Source organism: Dermochelys coriacea, chromosome 6 (genome assembly GCF_009764565.3).
Source record: "Dermochelys coriacea isolate rDerCor1 chromosome 6, rDerCor1.pri.v4, whole genome shotgun sequence".
Taxonomy (NCBI): domain Eukaryota; kingdom Metazoa; phylum Chordata; order Testudines; family Dermochelyidae; genus Dermochelys; species Dermochelys coriacea.
This window is the reverse complement of record NC_050073.1, coordinates 87,760,816-87,779,711: the sequence shown is the minus strand read 5'-3', so window position 1 is coordinate 87,779,711 and position 18,896 is coordinate 87,760,816. Positions and strand designations below refer to the sequence as shown.

At 51.0% G+C, this 18,896-nt stretch overlaps 1 protein-coding gene across 2 annotated transcripts; it reads right to left on the bottom strand.

Annotated features, from left to right (window-relative positions):
• Positions 1-21: 21 nt before the first annotated feature.
• On the bottom strand, positions 22-14,848 carry GSTZ1 (glutathione S-transferase zeta 1). Of its 2 annotated transcripts, none has more exons than XM_043516249.1 (9): positions 10,244-10,391; positions 9,774-9,825; positions 8,702-8,769; positions 7,510-7,590; positions 6,839-6,964; positions 6,175-6,253; positions 4,863-4,915; positions 2,285-2,334; positions 22-1,441 (listed from the first exon to the last, which is right to left on the bottom strand). In XM_043516249.1, exons 1-9 carry the CDS (start codon positions 10,259-10,261, stop codon positions 1,315-1,317), a joined length of 654 nt encoding a protein of 217 aa, XP_043372184.1. In that variant the 5' UTR covers positions 10,262-10,391; the 3' UTR covers positions 22-1,314. The 2 variants fall into 2 exon arrangements, with proteins under 2 accessions (XP_043372184.1, XP_038263696.1); XM_038407768.2 differs by lacking the exon at positions 10,244-10,391 and adding an exon at positions 13,856-14,848 and having other exon boundaries at positions 85-1,441.
• Positions 14,849-18,896: the final 4,048 nt, after the last annotated feature.

Here is an 18,896-nt window from a genome sequence, read left to right as displayed (position 1 = left end):
CCTTGGGCAGAACTAGTCTCTTGCTTTCCTCTCTTGCTGTATATCACTTCTCTGCCCCAAATCCTAGCTTCTGTTGGGCAGATGGCTATTGGTGTAGAAATGAAGGTGACCTCATATATTCACTCTTAGCTGGGTGAGGAGTGGGGGTTGCTGCATCCTCTGAAGAGAGGGTTGTAAGGTGGGGATGTGAGTCACCCACCAAAGCTGGCTCAATCTCAGCTGCAACTTGGCAGTTCCTCTCTGCCATCCAGGAATGGGGTTCTTCTGGCTTGGAATGAATGAGAATTCACCACCCAGCAATCTTCCCTTGAGAAGGAAGGGGGACAGTATTGCTATAAAGTGAGTGACTGGCTTTCTACAAGTGGCTGAAAAGCGTCGTCTGCTGTGTGATGTCTGGCTGTAAGTGGCATGCCATCTGGGGATGGGGAAGAGAACATTGTCATCTTTGGCCAAGGGGGGAGCTGGCTGCTATGCCAGCAGTGAGGGAGACTAGTTCTCCCAGGTTACCGCTTGGTGAAGGGAAGACGTATAGATCCCCAGAAGCCTGGGACAACTAATCTCCTTCATGCTGGCATGGCAGGCATGGTGTAGTGTAGGGAACAACTGATAGCTACAAGAGCAGAGAGACTCAGGGTTTGGGTCTAGCTCTCATTATGTTTGCAGGACGAGAGGGCGGGCCTGATCTTCCTTGCACTTACACCCATGTAAATGGTATTTACGGAAGTCAGTGGGGTTACTGTAATTGTGGTGTGGTGCTAGGATAATCAGGCCTAGTGTATTAATGGCCTAGTTTTACTCTGTGCGCTGAGTGGTTCTTTGATATTCTTCATGGCTGGTGAAAATAAGGCATCCTCAAGCTGGCCTTGTCCCATAGGTACAACTCAATCTTGCTATGAACATTTCCTGTAAAAGGGTATTACCCTCACCCTCCACAATAAAAGAGCTAAGATATCTTCAGCAAGCCTATTCCTGGGCGCAAAGCCACACAAATGCAGGGCTCAAGATAGCTATTGATGTTCCTCCTTTAATCTGCTGCGGGGTGAGATTGAAGGTAGTTAAACATTGATTGGGGTAAGCATCACCTTTCCCTACCATACTCAGGTCTGCAATGGGCCACCCACAGCTACTTTCAGAGTAAAGGGTCAGTGGCACTCGCTCTCTTTCTCCTTTGCAGCTGGTAAGGATGCATCCATGCTATGGGTGCCTGCTGGGCACTTGAGTGTGGCTTTCCTGTTCCGGCAGGGTGTGATCCATTTCTCTGCCATCCCTGCCCTCATGCTCTAGAGAGAAACAGAGCCTGCTTGGAGGAAGGCCTTAGGCTTGCAGCTCTGCGGGGGTATCGGGCTGCCGGCATGGGTGGCTCACTTGGAATGCCTCTAGCTCCAGAAGGGCTTTATTGATTCTGGTTATCGTAGGGGTATGGAAGCCAGTTCCTTTAAATCTACAAAGGAAAGAGAGATGTCAGTTCAGATATTCCAAGCTAGACATGCAGCAGCAAGCACTAAGGGGGAGTTCTACAGAATCCCTGCTCCATGGACCCAGGGCACATGATCAGCACACAGCTCCAAAAAATCACAGGGGAGAATCAGCTGGCAGAGTGGGGGCCTAGTCTGCACCAGGAAAAAAGAAATGTTGTTCTGATCGTGTGTTTAGCTAAGCTCACCACTAGGATCTACCTTGGCCTGCTAATGTGTGAAAGCAGCCTTGTCTTCACTAAGATTTTACCTCCATGTGTTACATTGTGTTGGTTAGCATGTGGCAAGAAACATACCTTTTTTTTCCGAGAGTGCATGCCCCCACTGGTCTTACAAGCCTCTCCCCCCCCCTTTTTTTTTTTTTTTAAAATAAGGTTGCCAGTCATTATGGTATCCAAGTATCTTCTCTCTCCTAGAGTGTACAACGCTGCAGTTCTGGCTGCAAGAGGTCCTTTCAATAAGGGCTTCTACTAGCCCTAAGAGGCTGTGTTTCCTATGCTTTCTGCATAAGTGGGGACATAGAATCTGGCCTGTCTGACAGCTGCCCCCACATGAGCTTAGTCTTGCCCTTGGGGCCTTAGGGAAGAAATCCCAACTCCTCATTTTGTGAGCCCTCAAAAGATACAGGGTTTAGGAAATGAAAAAAATCATGGTGAGAGACGAATACCCTGATGGCGATGTAAGCTGGGGGGTGGGGAGTGCTATCCCAATTGGCCTGAGCATTAGCAGGAGAGAGGTCAGGCTTGGCCATCAACTAGGCCTCTGGTGCAAGAAATGGGATCTAATGGAGCTAACCAGCCCTCATTTACCTCTCAGCATTGTAAACCTGAGGGACCAAGCACAAGTCAGCTATGGAAACCTGCAATGGAGCAAAGAAAACTGGTCAAAGCAATTCAAAACTCACCCTACTGCCCTTTAGTGCACTGGCTGGAGCTACAGATTGGCAGGCCTGTTTTTTTCCCAAAAGGCCCTTCTCAGCTCTCACCCTGTTCTGTACAGTTCTGATGCTAGAGTGGGCCCTATGAAGAGCAGGAGGCTGCCTCCCAGTCCAGCTCCTTTCAGGGCCTGGAATCAACAGTGGGTGGTTGTTTCAATTGCAAACTACAGCTACCCCAAGCCCAATCCATGCCAGTGCAGGAGAGATGACCCACTGACAGATGAAAATACATATTTATGTTCAGTGTTTACTTTCCACTGGCACCAGGCGTTACACAAAATGAAAGAGGAGGGGCCTGACTGGCTCGGGGGTGGGATACAAAGCTTTTCACCTCTAGGGCAGCTGCCCCAGGGCTGCCTGGAACAATAGTGACCATAAACTGTTACTTTCTGATGCCTTTTGGGGGCTTGTAGGCTCTCAATCCACTTTCTACTGGGATAGGTGTTGCCATGTTGAAACTAAGCTTGTTTGCTCCTTCCACATTGGAGGGAGGGCAGTTATTCTTTTACCAGCTTCCATGCAGCATGAAAGGGTCGAATTGGGAGCTCCGGGACTGCACAGAAGGTCTCTCTCTCTGCAAGTTGGCTCAGTTGCTGGGCGTGGGAACAATGCAGAATGGAACCCTGGGAATCACTTGCAGCTGCTTACCATTGGCCCCAGGAGAGCTGCATGGTTATGCACCATTGGACCAATTCATTAGTTCAGCCCTGCACCATGAGATTCCTAGGGCAACTCTGCCACTGAGCAAACAAATCCAGGTGCCCCTCCCAAGAGGAAGGAGACAGCCAGTTGGGGACGGAGAGTTGGATGCGTGATAAGTGAACCTCACTTATTTGCATTGCAATAGCTCCAAGAGGAACCAACCAAGACCAAGGACCCATTGTGCTTGGCTGTATGTGTACACACATGGTTTAACAGACAGTCCCTGCACTACAGAGCTTATAACCTAAATAGGACAGATGGGGGGGAAGGGGGAAGTACTACTATTTCCATTTTAGAGATGGAGAACTGAGGCATAGAGAGAGTAGTGATTTGCCCAGGGTCATTTAATGACACTGTGGCAGAACAAGGAATTTACCCAGATTTCTTCATAGAATATAGGACTAGAAGGGAGTTGAGGGGGTCATCAAGTCCATCCCCCTGTACTGAAGCAGGAACAAGTAAACTTAACTATCCATAACGGGTGTTTGTCTAGCCTATTCTTAAAAACTCCAGTAATGGGGATTCCCAGCCTCCCTTGGAAGCCTAGTCCAGAGCTACTACCCTTAAAGTTCGAAATTTCCCCTTATATCTAACCTAAATCTCCCCTGCTGCAGTTTAAGCCCATTACTTCTCATCCTACCTTCAGTGGACATTAAGAACAGCTTCTTTATTATGCCCTTAACGTAGCTGAAGACTTATCAGGTCCCAGTCCAGTGCCTTAGCTACCAAACCAAGCTTTCTCCCATGGGTTAGTGGGGTGAAGCAACTGCAGGACTAGGGCGTTAAGCTAAGGGATAGGGCAGCCACCTGAAGTCTCTCATACTTTCTGCTCTGGCTGGAAATGGTAGCAAAATGAGCTGTTTGGTTTTCTTTAAAATGTTAGTGATAACTTGGTGCTGACGTGGCAGGGCTGGAGATTGAGCCCTGTGTCAATGGACATCACCACAGCCACTGCTTGGACCAGGTGTGGGTTTTAGTCCTTAGACTTTAGCAAGATGGCCACCGAGTTGGCTGGTTTGTGCTGCAGATGCCCTCCCACCAGTGACAGGACTGAGGTGTCACCAAGTCATTTCACGCAGGGGGCCATTAACCTGCTGATAAATGAAAACAGCTGCATTTTCCACTGAATGCATCCGATGAAGTGAGCTGTAGCTCACGAAAGCTTATGCTCAAATAAATTTGTTAGTCTCTAAGGTGCCACAAGTACTCCTTTTCTTTTTGCGAATACAGACTAACACGGCTGCTACTCTGAAACCTGTGTTTCTATTGATAAGCTAGTTTGGATCCAAGGTCCATGAGATGAAAGACTCTGTATCCTATTCCCTAATCTCCAGCCAATTCCCATTATTTTATCTAATCATATAGGTAGCATACGGATAGGGCCAAGCAAATGTCTCTTATAGCCCATGGCTTTTTGCCATCCCCACAGAGCTGGGAAATGGAGAGCTGTCCTCCTCCTGTGTGAAATGCAATGACATGGCTACTCCCCAAAGGAGGAGGAGCTAGGGAAGGAAAGCAGGCAATGGGTTGAGTAGGATGCACGCAGCCCTGCTTTCTATGATGAGGCCTAGGGAATGCTCTGTCTGCATATACCTCAAGCACAGGGTGCGGTTGTGCTGTGACTCCACAGCCTCTATGCCCAAAGCCTTTGACCTCCACCACTGTGTGGGAGATATTTTAACCCAGTCCCAGATAAATGCTAAGCTGTCTGTGCCTTCTGCAAGCTGTGCTCTGTCTGATCTCCTTACCTCATCCCCAATGCAATAGCGCCCAGCTGTGTGCTGCAGGATCTGCTCCAGAGCTGCAGAAAGAGACAGTGCACTGGTCAGGAATCAGCAACTCCCATTTTCAGCAGCTTAAAGGGGTATGGTGAAGAGTTAAATTGCCAGCAGCCTTTTGGATTGAGTGTTGTGCACCAAAGTACCCTGAGCTGGGCTAGAAGAAAGCAACCCAGGGCAGCACTTACAGGGAAGGAGACTCTCAGTGGAGCTGAGGAAGGAGGGTGCTTTGGGACTCAGCCATTTTGGACCCAAGATGGTTTCAAAAGGACAAAATAGGCTTCCTATTCTTCCCCTCTGCCCCTTGCCTCCGCTGTTAGTGGCAGGGAGAGGGGCTTCCCCACACAAAGAGACTAAAGAGCAGAACTGGAAAGAAGAAGAACAGGAAGGTTCAAGATACAGGGGTATAAACTGAGTGAAGCAGGGAGGGCCAGTCAGACTCTTATAGCCCTATCCCAGGGTAGTGGGACAAGGAGGCCCACAGTGAAATTAAAGGCAACCTATTGAAGAGGAAATAGAAATGGTATTTTATGCCTACTAGAATTAACCCGTGAGACACTCTGCCATGGATATTGAGGCAACAAGCTTAGTACCATTTAAAGTAAAGGGTTGTACAGTTTATATCAGGGATCGGCAACCTTTGGCACGCGGCCTGCCAGGGTAAGCCCCGTGGCGGGCTGGGCCTTTTTACCGGCCACATCTGCAGGTTCGTCCGATCGCAGCTCCCACTGGCCGCGGTTCGCAGCTGCAGGCCAATGGGGGCTGTGGGAAGTGGCGCAGGCCAAGGGATGTGCTGGCCGCCGCTTCCCGCAGCCCACATTGGACTGGAGCGGCAAATCGCAACCAGTGGGAGCTGCGGACACGGTTGGTAAACAAACCGGCCCAGCCTGCTAGGGGACTTGCCGATCCCTGGTATATATGAATGTAAAAGGCATCTGCTGTGACAGCTGGGATAAAAGGTTAAGTGTTGTCAGTCCTCATGTGTCAGGGTGTGAGCGGACTGCTACAGGGGTCAGGAAGGAATCCCCTCCTCCCTACTTCCAGATGCAGCATTGAGCTTCCTCTGGAGCATCAGATATTTAACCACTGCCGGATGTGAGATTCAGGGTCAGATGGGCCTTGGTCTGCTCCAGCATGGCAGCAGATGATACCAGACTAGATGGCTTATTGTTCTGTTCCTGTACAGTAGAAAGCAGGACTTTGGACCAGATTGCCCAACAGACTGCTCATCCAGTGCTTTGTGCTATTTGCGGATGCGCTGATTAATTCAATGCAGACGTACCTTGAAAACCACATGTGATAGAGCGTTGAGCCCATTCCAGCTTCTTCTCCCCTCCCACTTGTTTCAGGAAAGTCAGGTTCTGAGGAGGCCAAAGAGTCCCCAAATTAGCTTGATCCAGCAGGCTGAAACTTGCCACAGGCCATACACAAAACAGGGTCAACTGGCCTTATACGGTGTCAGTCCCTAATCCCCAGTCCCAAACTCAGCCCTTTGGGTCACTAGAGGTTTCAGTCTCTGAATCACAGACCCACACATCCCAGTTTTTTCTCAGAATTGCCCTTCTTACAAAACATCACACTCCTTTGCCTGGAGCTCTCTCTGCCCCCTGCCAAGAGGCACTAACCCCTGCAACTGGAACCTGCTGCACTGCTTGTAAATTCAGCTCTTCTTGAATAGAAGCCCTGGGGAACCATGGACATTTCTCAGGGTCAGAGCATGTGGTCTTTGCAGGAAGTGCCTTGCTGTTTTCAATCAGCAAAAAAGGTAGATGCTGCTAACCATGCTGAGCCTGGATTCGATCCTATGCCAATGTCTGTGTGAGATCTGCCACTCTATTTCCCAAGAACAGTTTCAACAGAATGATACTGTCACAATCTTTGAGAGCCACAGACAGCTGCAAACCCAATCTGGAAGTCCCATCCGCCTGTTTGTGACAGGACAGTACCTGCAGGGGCTGAATGCCAGAAACAATGTGATCCGAAATCATCCGGGCTTGGGCTCTCTTCTTCAGATCTTGAGGCAGCAGCCTGGGGTTAGGCCGGGTCTCTTCCAAGTACTGAATTATGGCCAGCTGCAATGAGCAAGGAGACATGGGTAAGATACTGGAGAGTGGGGGAGGAGAGGCAAGTCCCATTGCATAGCAAAGGAGCAGGAGTTAAAGACAGATTTCCTGTCTGAGGTCTGGCCTCTTCTGATCAGAGGTTACCGCCATGCCAAATAGTGTGCTTTTGTGATGTGGAAAAACTTCCCTGAGGAACCTGGAGCCCTCCTGGCTCATCTCACAAGTGATCTCTCTCCCTGGCAGAAGCTACGGAAAGACAAATTATCCAGTAAAAGGTGGGATTCTGAGCAGCTGAGCTGTGATCACTAATATCAGGTGTCTTTGTGCCTGATACAGACTAATCTCTCATCTGAAGAGGAAGACAACTTCCCATGGCAGTCTCCCTGCAGGCGCTGCTTGGTATACGCTTCCCAGCTGGGACCATTTTCTTCATCACAGAATGATACTCTGTGCTCTCTAACCCAGAGACCAGGCACTCTGTGGGGGCAAAGTCCTCCCTCTGGGCAGCAGGACACAGTAAATGATTAATGGGCAGAGCTGGCTGGGCTACTCACCGACTGAGACAAGGTGATGCCATCGATTTTCAGGGCTGGGACCTGCTGCATTGGATTTACTACCTGGAATTCAGTAGAAAACTGGAGAGAAGACACTGGGATTACTATACTGTAGCCAAGAAGAGCCAAGTATTCCTCTCTGAAAGGGAAAGCCTCGAGGGTCTCACAGCTCTGTATATTATCTCTCCGTATCCAATTGTTTGGTGGGAGCATGGGCCAGTGCTATCCTGTCTCCCAATTCCCCTGTTTGCAAACGGATTTGCAGTCTTGCTCTCTCTGATACTGCTGAAACCCTGAGGCTTCTCCACTATGTTTTCTCCTTGACTCCTTCCTTTGCTTCAGTCCTAATGGTCCTGGTACGTTATGTCTCTCCTTTGGGCACCAGGAGGCACTCCTGTTGGGGCCTAGGGGTCACTCCAGCTGCATTACCCCCACATTATCCATTGACCCAAGTGACAAGGCAAGATTCATCCCTGATTCCCCCCCAGCAGTGCAATTGCAATATCCCTTATTCTTGGCTTGGCCATGTTGTCATATGCAGATTTCTGCCTCAGTGGTGTTACAGGGCTACCTGTGCTCCAGGCAGTCACTCCCTACAGTGTGGTTCAGGCATCTCCGGGACAAATGCCTCCATTTTCTGGTGCCACCCATCCACAACCCAGGACTGTACTTGGAAATCGCAGCACTTGATGAGCTTGGTTCCCCATGCCGATTGAAGGCAGAGGGCCTCCCTGCACCCTCCTGGATAATGTCAGTCACAGACATTAGATAGGGAAGGAAACTATTAGGTCTCATGCAATATGTCTCTCTCGTCCTCCCTCCTGGAGGCTAAGGCAGGATGGTGAGCTTCCCTAGCATGCTGTCCAGTTCTAGTTTTAAATCTCCCAAGCAATAGTGCTAATGCCCCTTCCCTTGGAGAGACAACTCCATGGCCTGATACATGTGAGTTTCAGGACATTTTCTTGATCTCAGCCTATACTTAAGGGAGTTGGGGATGCTGAAGAGGTCAGAGGCTACAGTTAGCTACGGAAAAAAGTCTGGAGTGAGCTATTGGACAGCTATTTTTACAGCAGGCAACATATATCCCATTTCCTTTGCCCTCTGATAATCCTGGGCTGCCAAATTTCTAGTGATGCCTAGGCTTAGCCTGTGTGCCAGCTTAGGGGGAGGCTGACTGTAGTTGCCCTCTTACCTGCTGTCCTCCATCCTTCAGGAGGTTCACTGGTTCCTGATCATAGGTGATTCCCTTCAGAGCCAGTGCTAGAGGGAACACAACATATAGATTGAGAGGCAGAGAGAGCCAGAAAGCTAGGTTCCAAGGAAAATGGGCTCATAAAGTTTTACGATCTCAATTAAAGAATATTTAAAAACAAAACAAGAAACCCCTTTCCCTTCAGAATGGTTGTTTTAGATGTCCTATGGAAGATAGTGGCTCTGTCATGCAGTGCCCCCTAGTACTTTGCTGAGATCAGTACTTACATCCTATTGAATAACCCCCATTATACCCTGCATTACAGCACCTTGGGGCAAAGGGTCAGTGGTAGCTCCCAAGGGAGATTGCCCTGTGTCACCCATGTAACTTCTGGCAAAACCTTGTTTTAACTTGTCCCCATCCAAGTGATGAGCAGGCCCCACCCTGCTTAACTTGCAGGATCAGATAAGATCACACACTTTGAGGCGGTATCACTGCAAGCACAGAACCTACAAGCATGGGGCCTCTTTAAAGAATGTGGGAGATGTGGGCATCTGGATTACATTAGCTTTATGAAGGAAATATGTCCCTCTAACTAGCTCCAGAGAGTGTCTGAAAATAAAAAAGGAACTACTGAGGGCAGGGGAGCCATCCAGAGCCCACTACTGAGAGTCCAGGGCTGAGAAGAACAGACAGCAGAGATCCCCCCTTATACTACCAAAGGTAGGCAGATGGTTAAAAGTTTGTAACAAACACAAATATTCCTTCAGCCCCAGTAAGTATCTTCTCTGCCCATGGTCACTGGAGTTTCAACTGGGTACATGAAATGGTTATTCTCTTGATCCCCTACTAGCCTTCCCCTTCGCCAAATGCAAATTGATTCTGGTGTTTGCTCTCTCCTCCCGCTGGAGAAGTGGAGGAAACCATCACTGTGTTTTCAGTTGCATGTCTGCTGATCTCTCTCTCACTCAGTAGGTTACTGATTAGTTTGGTTAGTGAAGGGAATTAGTGTTCAAGAAAGGTGGTGGGTTGACAGTGCCAGAGCAAAGAAGAAGTAAACACCAGATCTTACCAATTCTCACTCTCCAGGAGCAGGAACTTCGGAAATAACTATAAAGAACTGGCTGAGGGGAGAGAGAGGAGAGTGGATTACACGATGGTAATGCTAGCAGTTTCTCAGCTAGAGGGAAGCATTTTTCCTTCTGCCCCTTTGAAAATTTGACAAAGTTTGGTGCATTTCAACAAGGATACAAGTCAGATGAGTTTGGGCCCTTCAAAACATCTTTGTCACTTTCAGATGTGCGCTTCTTTATTATGACATTGATTTTTAAAGTAAAATTCCCTTTTGTGTACAATGAGAAGCTCCATTTGAAACCTCAGTGGCATGAGCCAGCCCTTTGAGCCATTCACCGACATGCATGTTTCCAATGTGGAACAGAAGTTACTCATCCAAGCAAGTACTGAGTATAGGGAATTGAATCTCCAGTTCAACTATGGAACCAAGGAAGCTTCCCCAGCTGCTTTAAACCCGTTGGATCTCACCTTTCCAGAGGAATCCATGGTCTGCGTGTGCAGTTCACTCCAAAGAGTGAAAGCCACATGACCCTGCCTTCTCTTTTCACTCAGCTGGGGTGGGGGAAGGCTCGGTCCCTACAGCCAATGAGAAAAGTGCCAGAATCCAAATTCTTAATAGCTTCCTGTGTTCAGAAGTTTCAGCAACAGGAGCTGGCAGGATTCAGTTCCGTTGTGAGTGAATACCCTGTACTAGCCACACCTATAATTCTCTTTAGGTTGATATATTGAGCCCATCTCTGTGATATCTGGCTTTTGTCACGATGGATAAAATATTTATAGAGACTTTTGGGTTGCTGGAAGCTGCCAGTACAGAAATACAACTCGGTGGGATAATAAAAGGAGAGCAGGTTCTAAAAACAGAGTTTCTGTTATCACAAAGATGCCAGCTCCTCCAAGCAGGGACTGTCTTTGTGTAAAACTGGGAATACACTGTGTAACATGTAACAAAGGTTCCTCCTCTGTACACAAGGCTTGTTTGTATTTCTTATTAACAAATAACAAACCTCTAGCTCCTGCCTTTGGAGGACCCAAAGCACTTCAGAAATGTTAATAAATTAACTCTCACATGCCACCCCTTCTTCCCCCCCTAAAAAATGCAGTGTCATGATATCCCCATTTTACAGAGGGGAACACTATATCAGAGAGAGAAAATGATTTGTCCATTGACTCGTGTGACAATGGCAGAACCAGAACTAAAATCCAGAAGTCCTGAGTTCCAGTCCTGTATCTAAGCACTAAATCATTTTCACAGCTAAATATTAGATTAATTTAAACTGTTTACAGAATGTAAATGTTTGACTGAATTATCCTAGCCAAAGTTCACCAGAGGAATGGTTGGTAGGAGGGCAGGGAAGGAAGGAATGCTGCAATGTTGCCAGCTCTTGGGATTTTCCTGTGTCATTCATGCTATTTGGTGATTTAAAGCCTCAAAGCCTCAGCTCCTGGAGTCATAAGATTATGTGAAAATCTCAGTTTTCATTTAAAAATAGTAACTTTCTAGCCCTCATGATTGCAGATCAAAACTGGAAACCACAAACTCTAAGGAATCAAAAACCAGAAGGCAAAGAAAAAGCATCCAAAATATATTAATTTTGTTCTTCTTTCTTTGGGATCTTGCTCAGAATTTTTGAACGCTTGGAGTTGGCAATATCTTCCCTTTCCCTCTCTGTTCCCTGGCTCTAACCTCCCAGTCAAGGAAGACATTTTCCTGCTTGCTCTCTCTCTCTATATATATATATTTCTGCAGTCTGCTTGATCATTTGCTAACTGAGTATCATGCATGTAAATTGTGCCATGCTGATGACCTTGCTCTTTAGTTTCAAAGCTCCTGGGGATGAGGGGAAAGCATCACATTTACTTTACAATTTGGGACCCTTTGGCACTTGAGCCAGTGCCAGCCCAAGTTAACACTGCCCTCTAGAGATGTGAAAAGGCCCAAGAAGGAGTGGTGAAGAGAAGATCCAGGGCAGTAAGTCCTCCCAGTCACATGCTGGGTATGCAGAAGTGCGATCAGATTCCAAAGAAGACTCATGAACCTAAGAACATTAGACTGGCCATACTGGGTCAAACCAAAAGTCCATCTAGCCCAGTATCCTGTCTTCCAACAGTAGCCAATGCTAGGTGCCCCAGAGGTAATAAACAAAACAGGTAATCATCAAGTGATCCATCCCCAGCTTCTGGCAAACAGAGGCTAGGGACATCATCCCTGTCCATCCTTACTAATAGCCATTGATGGACCTATCCTCCATGAATGTATCTAGTTCTTTTTTGAATCCTGTTACAGTCTTGGCCTTCACAACATCCTCTGGCAAAGAGCTCCATAGGTTGACTGTGAGTTGTGTGAAGAAATACTTCCTCTTGCTTATTTTAAATCCGCTGCCCATTAATTTCATTTGTCCCTAGTTCTTCCTTATTTACTTTCTCCACACTAGTCATGATTTTATAGACCTCTGTCATATCCCCCCTTAGTCGTCTCTTTTCCAAGCTGAAAAGTCCCAATCATATTACTCTCTCCTCATGAAGAGTCCTAAACTCCTTCACTGAGAAGAACCATTGACTGTTGTTTCTGTTCACATCTCATTCTTTAGTGAGGAGGTCGGGAGTAGTATGGATAAAAAAGAGAGCAGTTGACGGAGTCAGGACTCCTGTGTTCTATGCTTGGCTCTGCTTGTGGTGATGCAGTACATGATCCGGGACATAACCTCTATGTGTGAAATGGGGGATGAGAACTCTTACTTAACTAGGAGGCTGTGAGGCTTAATGCACTGATGGCTGTAAAGTGCTTAGAGAGCATCAGGTGGAAGGAGTGTTCCTGGTGACACTTATACCTTGGAGTTCATTTCACTGGCTAATAACCTGACTCTTCCCCCCCAGACTTTGCTCAGCTGAGGACCACATTGACAGCTGGGTGCAGCTGAAGGCTACATCCTACATAGCTTAAAATAGATCATATTGCAGCAGCTTACATCTTTAATAGGGGCATACAGCCCACACAGCGTACAGGTTCAATTATGCAGCAATACTTCTTAAGGCTCAGTGGGAACTTCTTGGCTCAACATGGAGCACCATGGGCAGCATGTCCCTGTAACCCTGTTTCCCTGCAAGTGTCACTTCTTCCCAGGCTCTCACTGATACCTATATGTCTCAGGCTGTATCAGCCCGACCAGGCTCTTTGCATCCTGGCCATCTGTTGATTCCGATCGCAACATTATAACAGCCCTGTGTGCATTATCTGCCTCAAGACAGCATCCCAGACAACAATGGATAACGTAGGACTAGAGAGGGAAAAAGTGGTCCTTTGAGGTATGCCCAAGGGTTAGAAACCCATCTGAAACTCTCCACCTGTGTTTTGTTAATTATAATTTATCATCAGATCATAACCCAAAATCACTCCGCTCTTAACCACCCAATAAATGTGCAGAGGGTTCCACTACTATAGGTTGTGGGAGAGGAAAATATACCAAATATACCATATATTGTAATTTATGATGGTTCTATTTCATTTGCTGCACATGCTATTTAAACTCTGATCCAAATTCCTTGCCCTCGCCACAAACACACATGCCATCTGGGGGGATGCCTCTTGTTAGATGTTGAAACCGGATCTGATCACTTACAAAATTTTCTGTGTTCTGCAGCTGTCCTTATACTAAGCAGTTTATTTCTTTCCTGGAGACTTCTATGTGGAGGCACCGGATACTAACTTAGGTCTCGATCCTTCAAGTTGTTCTACCTGGGCAAAGCCCAAGTGCAGTCAATGTGGCTCTGTACAGGCATAGGGTCTGTCTGTGTGTTGGATATTGCAGGACTGGGGTTTAAACTGAATCCAGGGATTAATTTACATGTGATCAAGGGGCCACAATTTTAACCCATCTTCCATAAAACATGTGGGGTTGAGGGTAGCTACATCCCTATTTGAAAAAGCACAGTCTGCACTTCAGATGCTTCTAAATTAACCTTAAGATCCTCCAGCTGAAGCTGCATTATCTGTGGGAGAAGTAAGAGCTTCTCTTTGTGCAGCCAGAGTGAAAGAAAAAGCCCCAATTCTGCTCTGTCTCTGGGCCCTGTAGCAGTAAATACCTTCACTAAGACAGCACTCATCTTGCACTTTCAGCACCGCTCTGTTCTGTCTCTCCGCCTCTGAATGAACGAAAGTCACACAGATGCTAACATTGCACTGGGTTGACGCAGCCTCCTTCACGTGTTCTCTATAGGTCTGTTACTGCTGCCAGTCTCATTCAGATGAGACCCCAGCCATGCTGCGAGAGTTGCTGGGATTCTGGGAGTAGTAGTTCTAGCTGCTTTTCCAGGTCTTAAAGCATCTCGATTGGCTAGTTTATGCCCAAAGTTTAGATTTTTGTAAGGAGGAAAAGATTTTTTAAATCCTCATATTAACTGAAATGTTTTAATATTATTTTCTAAAATTTCAGTGAAGAATTTGAATTTAAACATCCCCCCCGCCCCCAAAGTAATTGCAATGCAGAGAGTGCAGCATACGGGTCAAGAACCAGAAAGTGAACCTGGCTAGCAATAAAAGTGAATTTGATCAATTAAGCACCATTGTATAGGATGACAAACATTGCAAGTGCTGTGTGTGCCCAGCAGATGTGTGTGTTAGCAGTGGAAGGGCAGTCACTGGGTGTGTCTGTCAGTGAATGGGGATGGACAATGGATGTGCGCATACTGTGTGTACACGAGATGTGTGTGGCGGGTGGGGTCTGTCAGTGAATGGGGGCGGGCAGTAGGTGTGGGCATGATGTACACATGAGCTGTAGCTATTTGTAGACAGCGCAGTCACTGTGTGTGTATGTGTGGTCTGTCAGTGAATGGGAGGCAGTGAGTGTGCGCAGTGGGTGGGAAGGGCAGGCATTGCATGGTCTGTCAGCAAATGGGGGCAGTGGGTATGCATGGTGAGCAGCAGAGCAGTCATTGGGTGTGTGCGGGGGAGTCTGACAGTTAATGGGTGTGGGGGGGGAGTCATTGATGGGCAGTCACTGCATGTGGGAGTCTGTCAGTGAACGTGGGGGTGACTGGCAGGCAGGGCAGTCACGGGATGTCTGTGGGATTCTGTCAGAGAATGGGGAGCGGCAGTCACAGGGTGTCTGTCAGTGAAGGGGGGCGGGCAGGGCAGTCACGGGATGTCTGTGTGGGTCTGTCAATGAATGGGGAGCGGCAGTCACAGGGTGTCTGTCAGTGAAGGGGGGCGGGCAGGGCAGTGTTGGGGTGTCTGGGGTCTGTCAGTGAAGGGGAGGCAGGCAGGGCAGTCACGGGATGTCTGTGGGGGTCTGTCAATGAATGGGGAGCGGCAGTCACAGGGTGTCTGTCAGTGACGGGGGGCGGGCAGGGCAGTGTTGGGGTGTCTGGGGTCTGTCAGTGAAGGGGAGGCAGGCAGGGCAGTCACGGGATGTCTGTGGGGGTCTGTCAATGAATGGGGAGCGGCAGTCACAGGGTGTCTGTCAGTGAAGGGGGGCGGGCAGGGCAGTCACGGGATGTCTGTGTGGGTCTGTCAATGAATGGGGAGCGGCAGTCACAGGGTGTCTGTCAGTGAAGGGGGGTGGGCAGGGCAGTGTTGGGGTGTCTGGGGTCTGTCAGTGAAGGGGAGGCAGGCAGGGCAGTCACTGGATGTCTGTGGGGGTCTGTCAATGAAGGGGGAGCGGCAGTCACAGGGTGTCTGTCAGTGAAGGGGGGCGGGCAGGGCAGTGTTGGGGTGTCTGGGGTCTGTCAGTGAAGGGGAGGCAGGCAGGGCAGTCACGGGATGTCTGTGGGGGTCTGTCAATGAATGGGGAGCGGCAGTCACAGGGTGTCTGTCAGTGAAGGGGGGCGGGCAGGGCAGTGTTGGGGTGTCTGGGGTCTGTCAGTGAAGGGGAGGCAGGCAGGGCAGTCACGGGATGTCTGTGGGGGTCTGTCAATGAATGGGGAGCGGCAGTCACAGGGTGTCTGTCAGTGAAGGGGGGCGGGCAGGGCAGTGTTGGGGTGTCTGGGGTCTGTCAGTGAAGGGGAGGCTGGCAGGGCAGTCACGGGATGTCTGTGGGGGTCTGTCAATGAATGGGGAGCGGCAGTCACAGGGTGTCTGTCAGTGAAGGGGGGTGGGCAGGGCAGTGTTGGGGTGTCTGGGGTCTGTCAGTGAAGGGGAGGCAGGCAGGGCAGTCACGGGATGTCTGTGGGGGTCTGTCAATGAATGGGGAGCGGCAGTCACAGGGTGTCTGTCAGTGAAGGGGGGCGGGCAGGGCAGTCACGGGATGTCTGTGTGGGTCTGTCAATGAATGGGGAGCGGCAGTCACAGGGTGTCTGTCAGTGAAGGGGGGCGGGCAGGGCAGTGTTGGGGTGTCTGGGGTCTGTCAGTGAAGGGGGGGCGGGCAGGGCAATCACGGGATGTCTGTGGGGGTCTGTCAATGAATGGGGAGCGGCAGTCACAGGGTGTCTGTCAGTGAAGGGGGGCGGGCAGGGCAGTGTTGGGGTGTCTGGGGTCTGTCAGTGAAGGGGAGGCAGGCAGGGCAATCACGGGATGTCTGTGGGGGTCTGTCAATGAATGGGGAGCGGCAGTCACAGGGTGTCTGTCAGTGAAGGGGGGCGGGCAGGGCAGTCACGGGATGTCTGTGGGGGTCTGTCAATGAATGGGGAGCGGCAGTCACAGGGTGTCTGTGAGTGAAGGGGGGCGGGCAGGGCAGTGTTGGGGTGTCTGGGGTCTGTCAGTGAAGGGGGGGCGGGCAGGGCAATCACGGGATGTCTGTGGGGGTCTGTCAATGAATGGGGAGCGGCAGTCACAGGGTGTCTGTCAGTGAAGGGGGGGGGGCAGGGCAGTGTTGGGGTGTCTGGGGTCTGTCAGTGAAGGGGAGGCAGGCAGGGCAGTCACGGGATGTCTGTGGGGGTCTGTCAATGAATGGGGAGCGGCAGTCACAGGGTGTCTGTCAGTGAAGGGGGGCGGGCAGGGCAGTCACGGGATGTCTGTGTGGGTCTGTCAATGAATGGGGAGCGGCAGTCACAGGGTGTCTGTCAGTGAAGGGGGGCGGGCAGGGCAGTGTTGGGGTGTCTGGGGTCTGTCAGTGAAGGGGAGGCAGGCAGGGCAATCACGGGATGTCTGTGGGGGTCTGTCAATGAATGGGGAGCGGCAGTCACAGGGTGTCTGTCAGTGAAGGGGGGCGGGCAGGGCAGTGTTGGGGTGTCTGGGGTCTGTCAGTGAAGGGGAGGCAGGCAGGGCAGTCACGGGATGTCTGTGGGGGTCTGTCAATGAATGGGGAGCGGCAGTCACAGGGTGTCTGTCAGTGAAGGGGGGCGGGCAGGGCAGTGTTGGGGTGTCTGGGGTCTGTCAGTGAAGGGGGGGCGGGCAGGGCAATCACGGGATGTCTGTGGGGGTCTGTCAATGAATGGGGAGCGGCAGTCACAGGGTGTCTGTCAGTGAAGGGGGGCGGGCAGGGCAGTGTTGGGGTGTCTGGGGTCTGTCAGTGAAGGGGAGGCAGGCAGGGCAGTCACGGGATGTCTGTGGGGGTCTGTCAATGAATGGGGAGCGGCAGTCACAGGGTGTCTGTCAGTGAAGGGGGGCGGGCAGGGCAGTGTTGGGGTGTCTGGGGTCTGTCAGTGAAGGGGAGGCAGGCAGGGCAGTCACGGGATGTCTGTGGGGGTCTGTCAATGAATGGGGAGCGGCAGTCACAGGGTGTCTGTCAGTGAAGGGGGGCGGGCAGGGCAGTGTTGGGGTGTCTGGGGTCTGTCAGTGAAGGGGAGGCAGGCAGGGCAGTCACGGGATGTCTGTGGGGGTCTGTCAATGAATGGGGAGCGGCAGTCACAGGGTGTCTGTCAGTGACGGGGGGCGGGCAGGGCAGTGTTGGGGTGTCTGGGGTCTGTCAGTGAAGGGGAGGCAGGCAGGGCAGTCACGGGATGTCTGTGGGGGTCTGTCAATGAATGGGGAGCGGCAGTCACAGGGTGTCTGTCAGTGAAGGGGGGCGGGCAGGGCAGTGTTGGGGTGTCTGGGGTCTGTCAGTGAAGGGGAGGCGGGCAGGGCAATCACGGGATGTCTGTGGGGGTCTGTCAATGAATGGGGAGCGGCAGTCACAGGGTGTCTGTCAGTGAAGGGGGGCGGGCAGGGCAGTGTTGGGGTGTCTGGGGTCTGTCAGTGAAGGGGAGGCAGGCAGGGCAGTCACGGGATGTCTGTGGGGGTCTGTCAATGAATGGGGAGCGGCAGTCACAGGGTGTCTGTCAGTGAAGGGGGGTGGGCAGGGCAGTGTTGGGGTGTCTGGGGTCTGTCAGTGAAGGGGAGGCAGGCAGGGCAGTCACGGGATGTCTGTGGGGGTCTGTCAATGAATGGGGAGCGGCAGTCACAGGGTGTCTGTCAGTGAAGGGGGGCGGGCAGGGCAGTCACGGGATGTCTGTGTGGGTCTGTCAATGAATGGGGAGCGGCAGTCACAGGGTGTCTGTCAGTGAAGGGGGGTGGGCAGGGCAGTGTTGGGGTGTCTGGGGTCTGTCAGTGAAGGGGAGGCAGGCAGGGCAGTCACGGGATGTCTGTGGGGGTCTGTCAATGAATGGGGAGCGGCAGTCACAGGGTGTCTGTCAGTGAAGGGGGGCGGGCAGGGCAGTGTTGGGGTGTCTGGGGTCTGTCAGTGAAGGGGAGGCAGGCAGGGCAGTCACGGGATGTCTGTGGGGGTCTGTCAATGAATGGGGAGCGGCAGTCACAGGGTGTCTGTCAGTGAAGGGGGGCGGGCAGGGCAGTCACGGGATGTCTGGGGTCTGTCAGTGAAGGGGGGCGGGCAGGGCAGTCACGGGATGTCTGTGGGGGTCTGTCAATGAATGGGGAGCGGCAGTCACAGGGTGTCTGTCAGTGAAGGGGGGCGGGCAGGGCAGTGTTGGGGTGTCTGGGGTCTGTCAGTGAAGGGGAGGCAGGCAGGGCAGTCACGGGATGTCTGTGGGGGTCTGTCAATGAATGGGGGGTGGGCACGTAGAACAGTCACGAGGTGTCTGTGGGGGTCTGTCGGTGAATGGGGGGTCGGGCAGGGCAATCTCGGGGTGCCGGCTGGGCGCGTGGGGAGGTGACGGGTCCCCCGCCCTTTCCTTTCACGCTGCGCAGGGTCCGTTCTGGGGCATTTCCGACCCGGCTCTCGCTTGAGCCTGCCACCAGCCGCGACCACGCTTC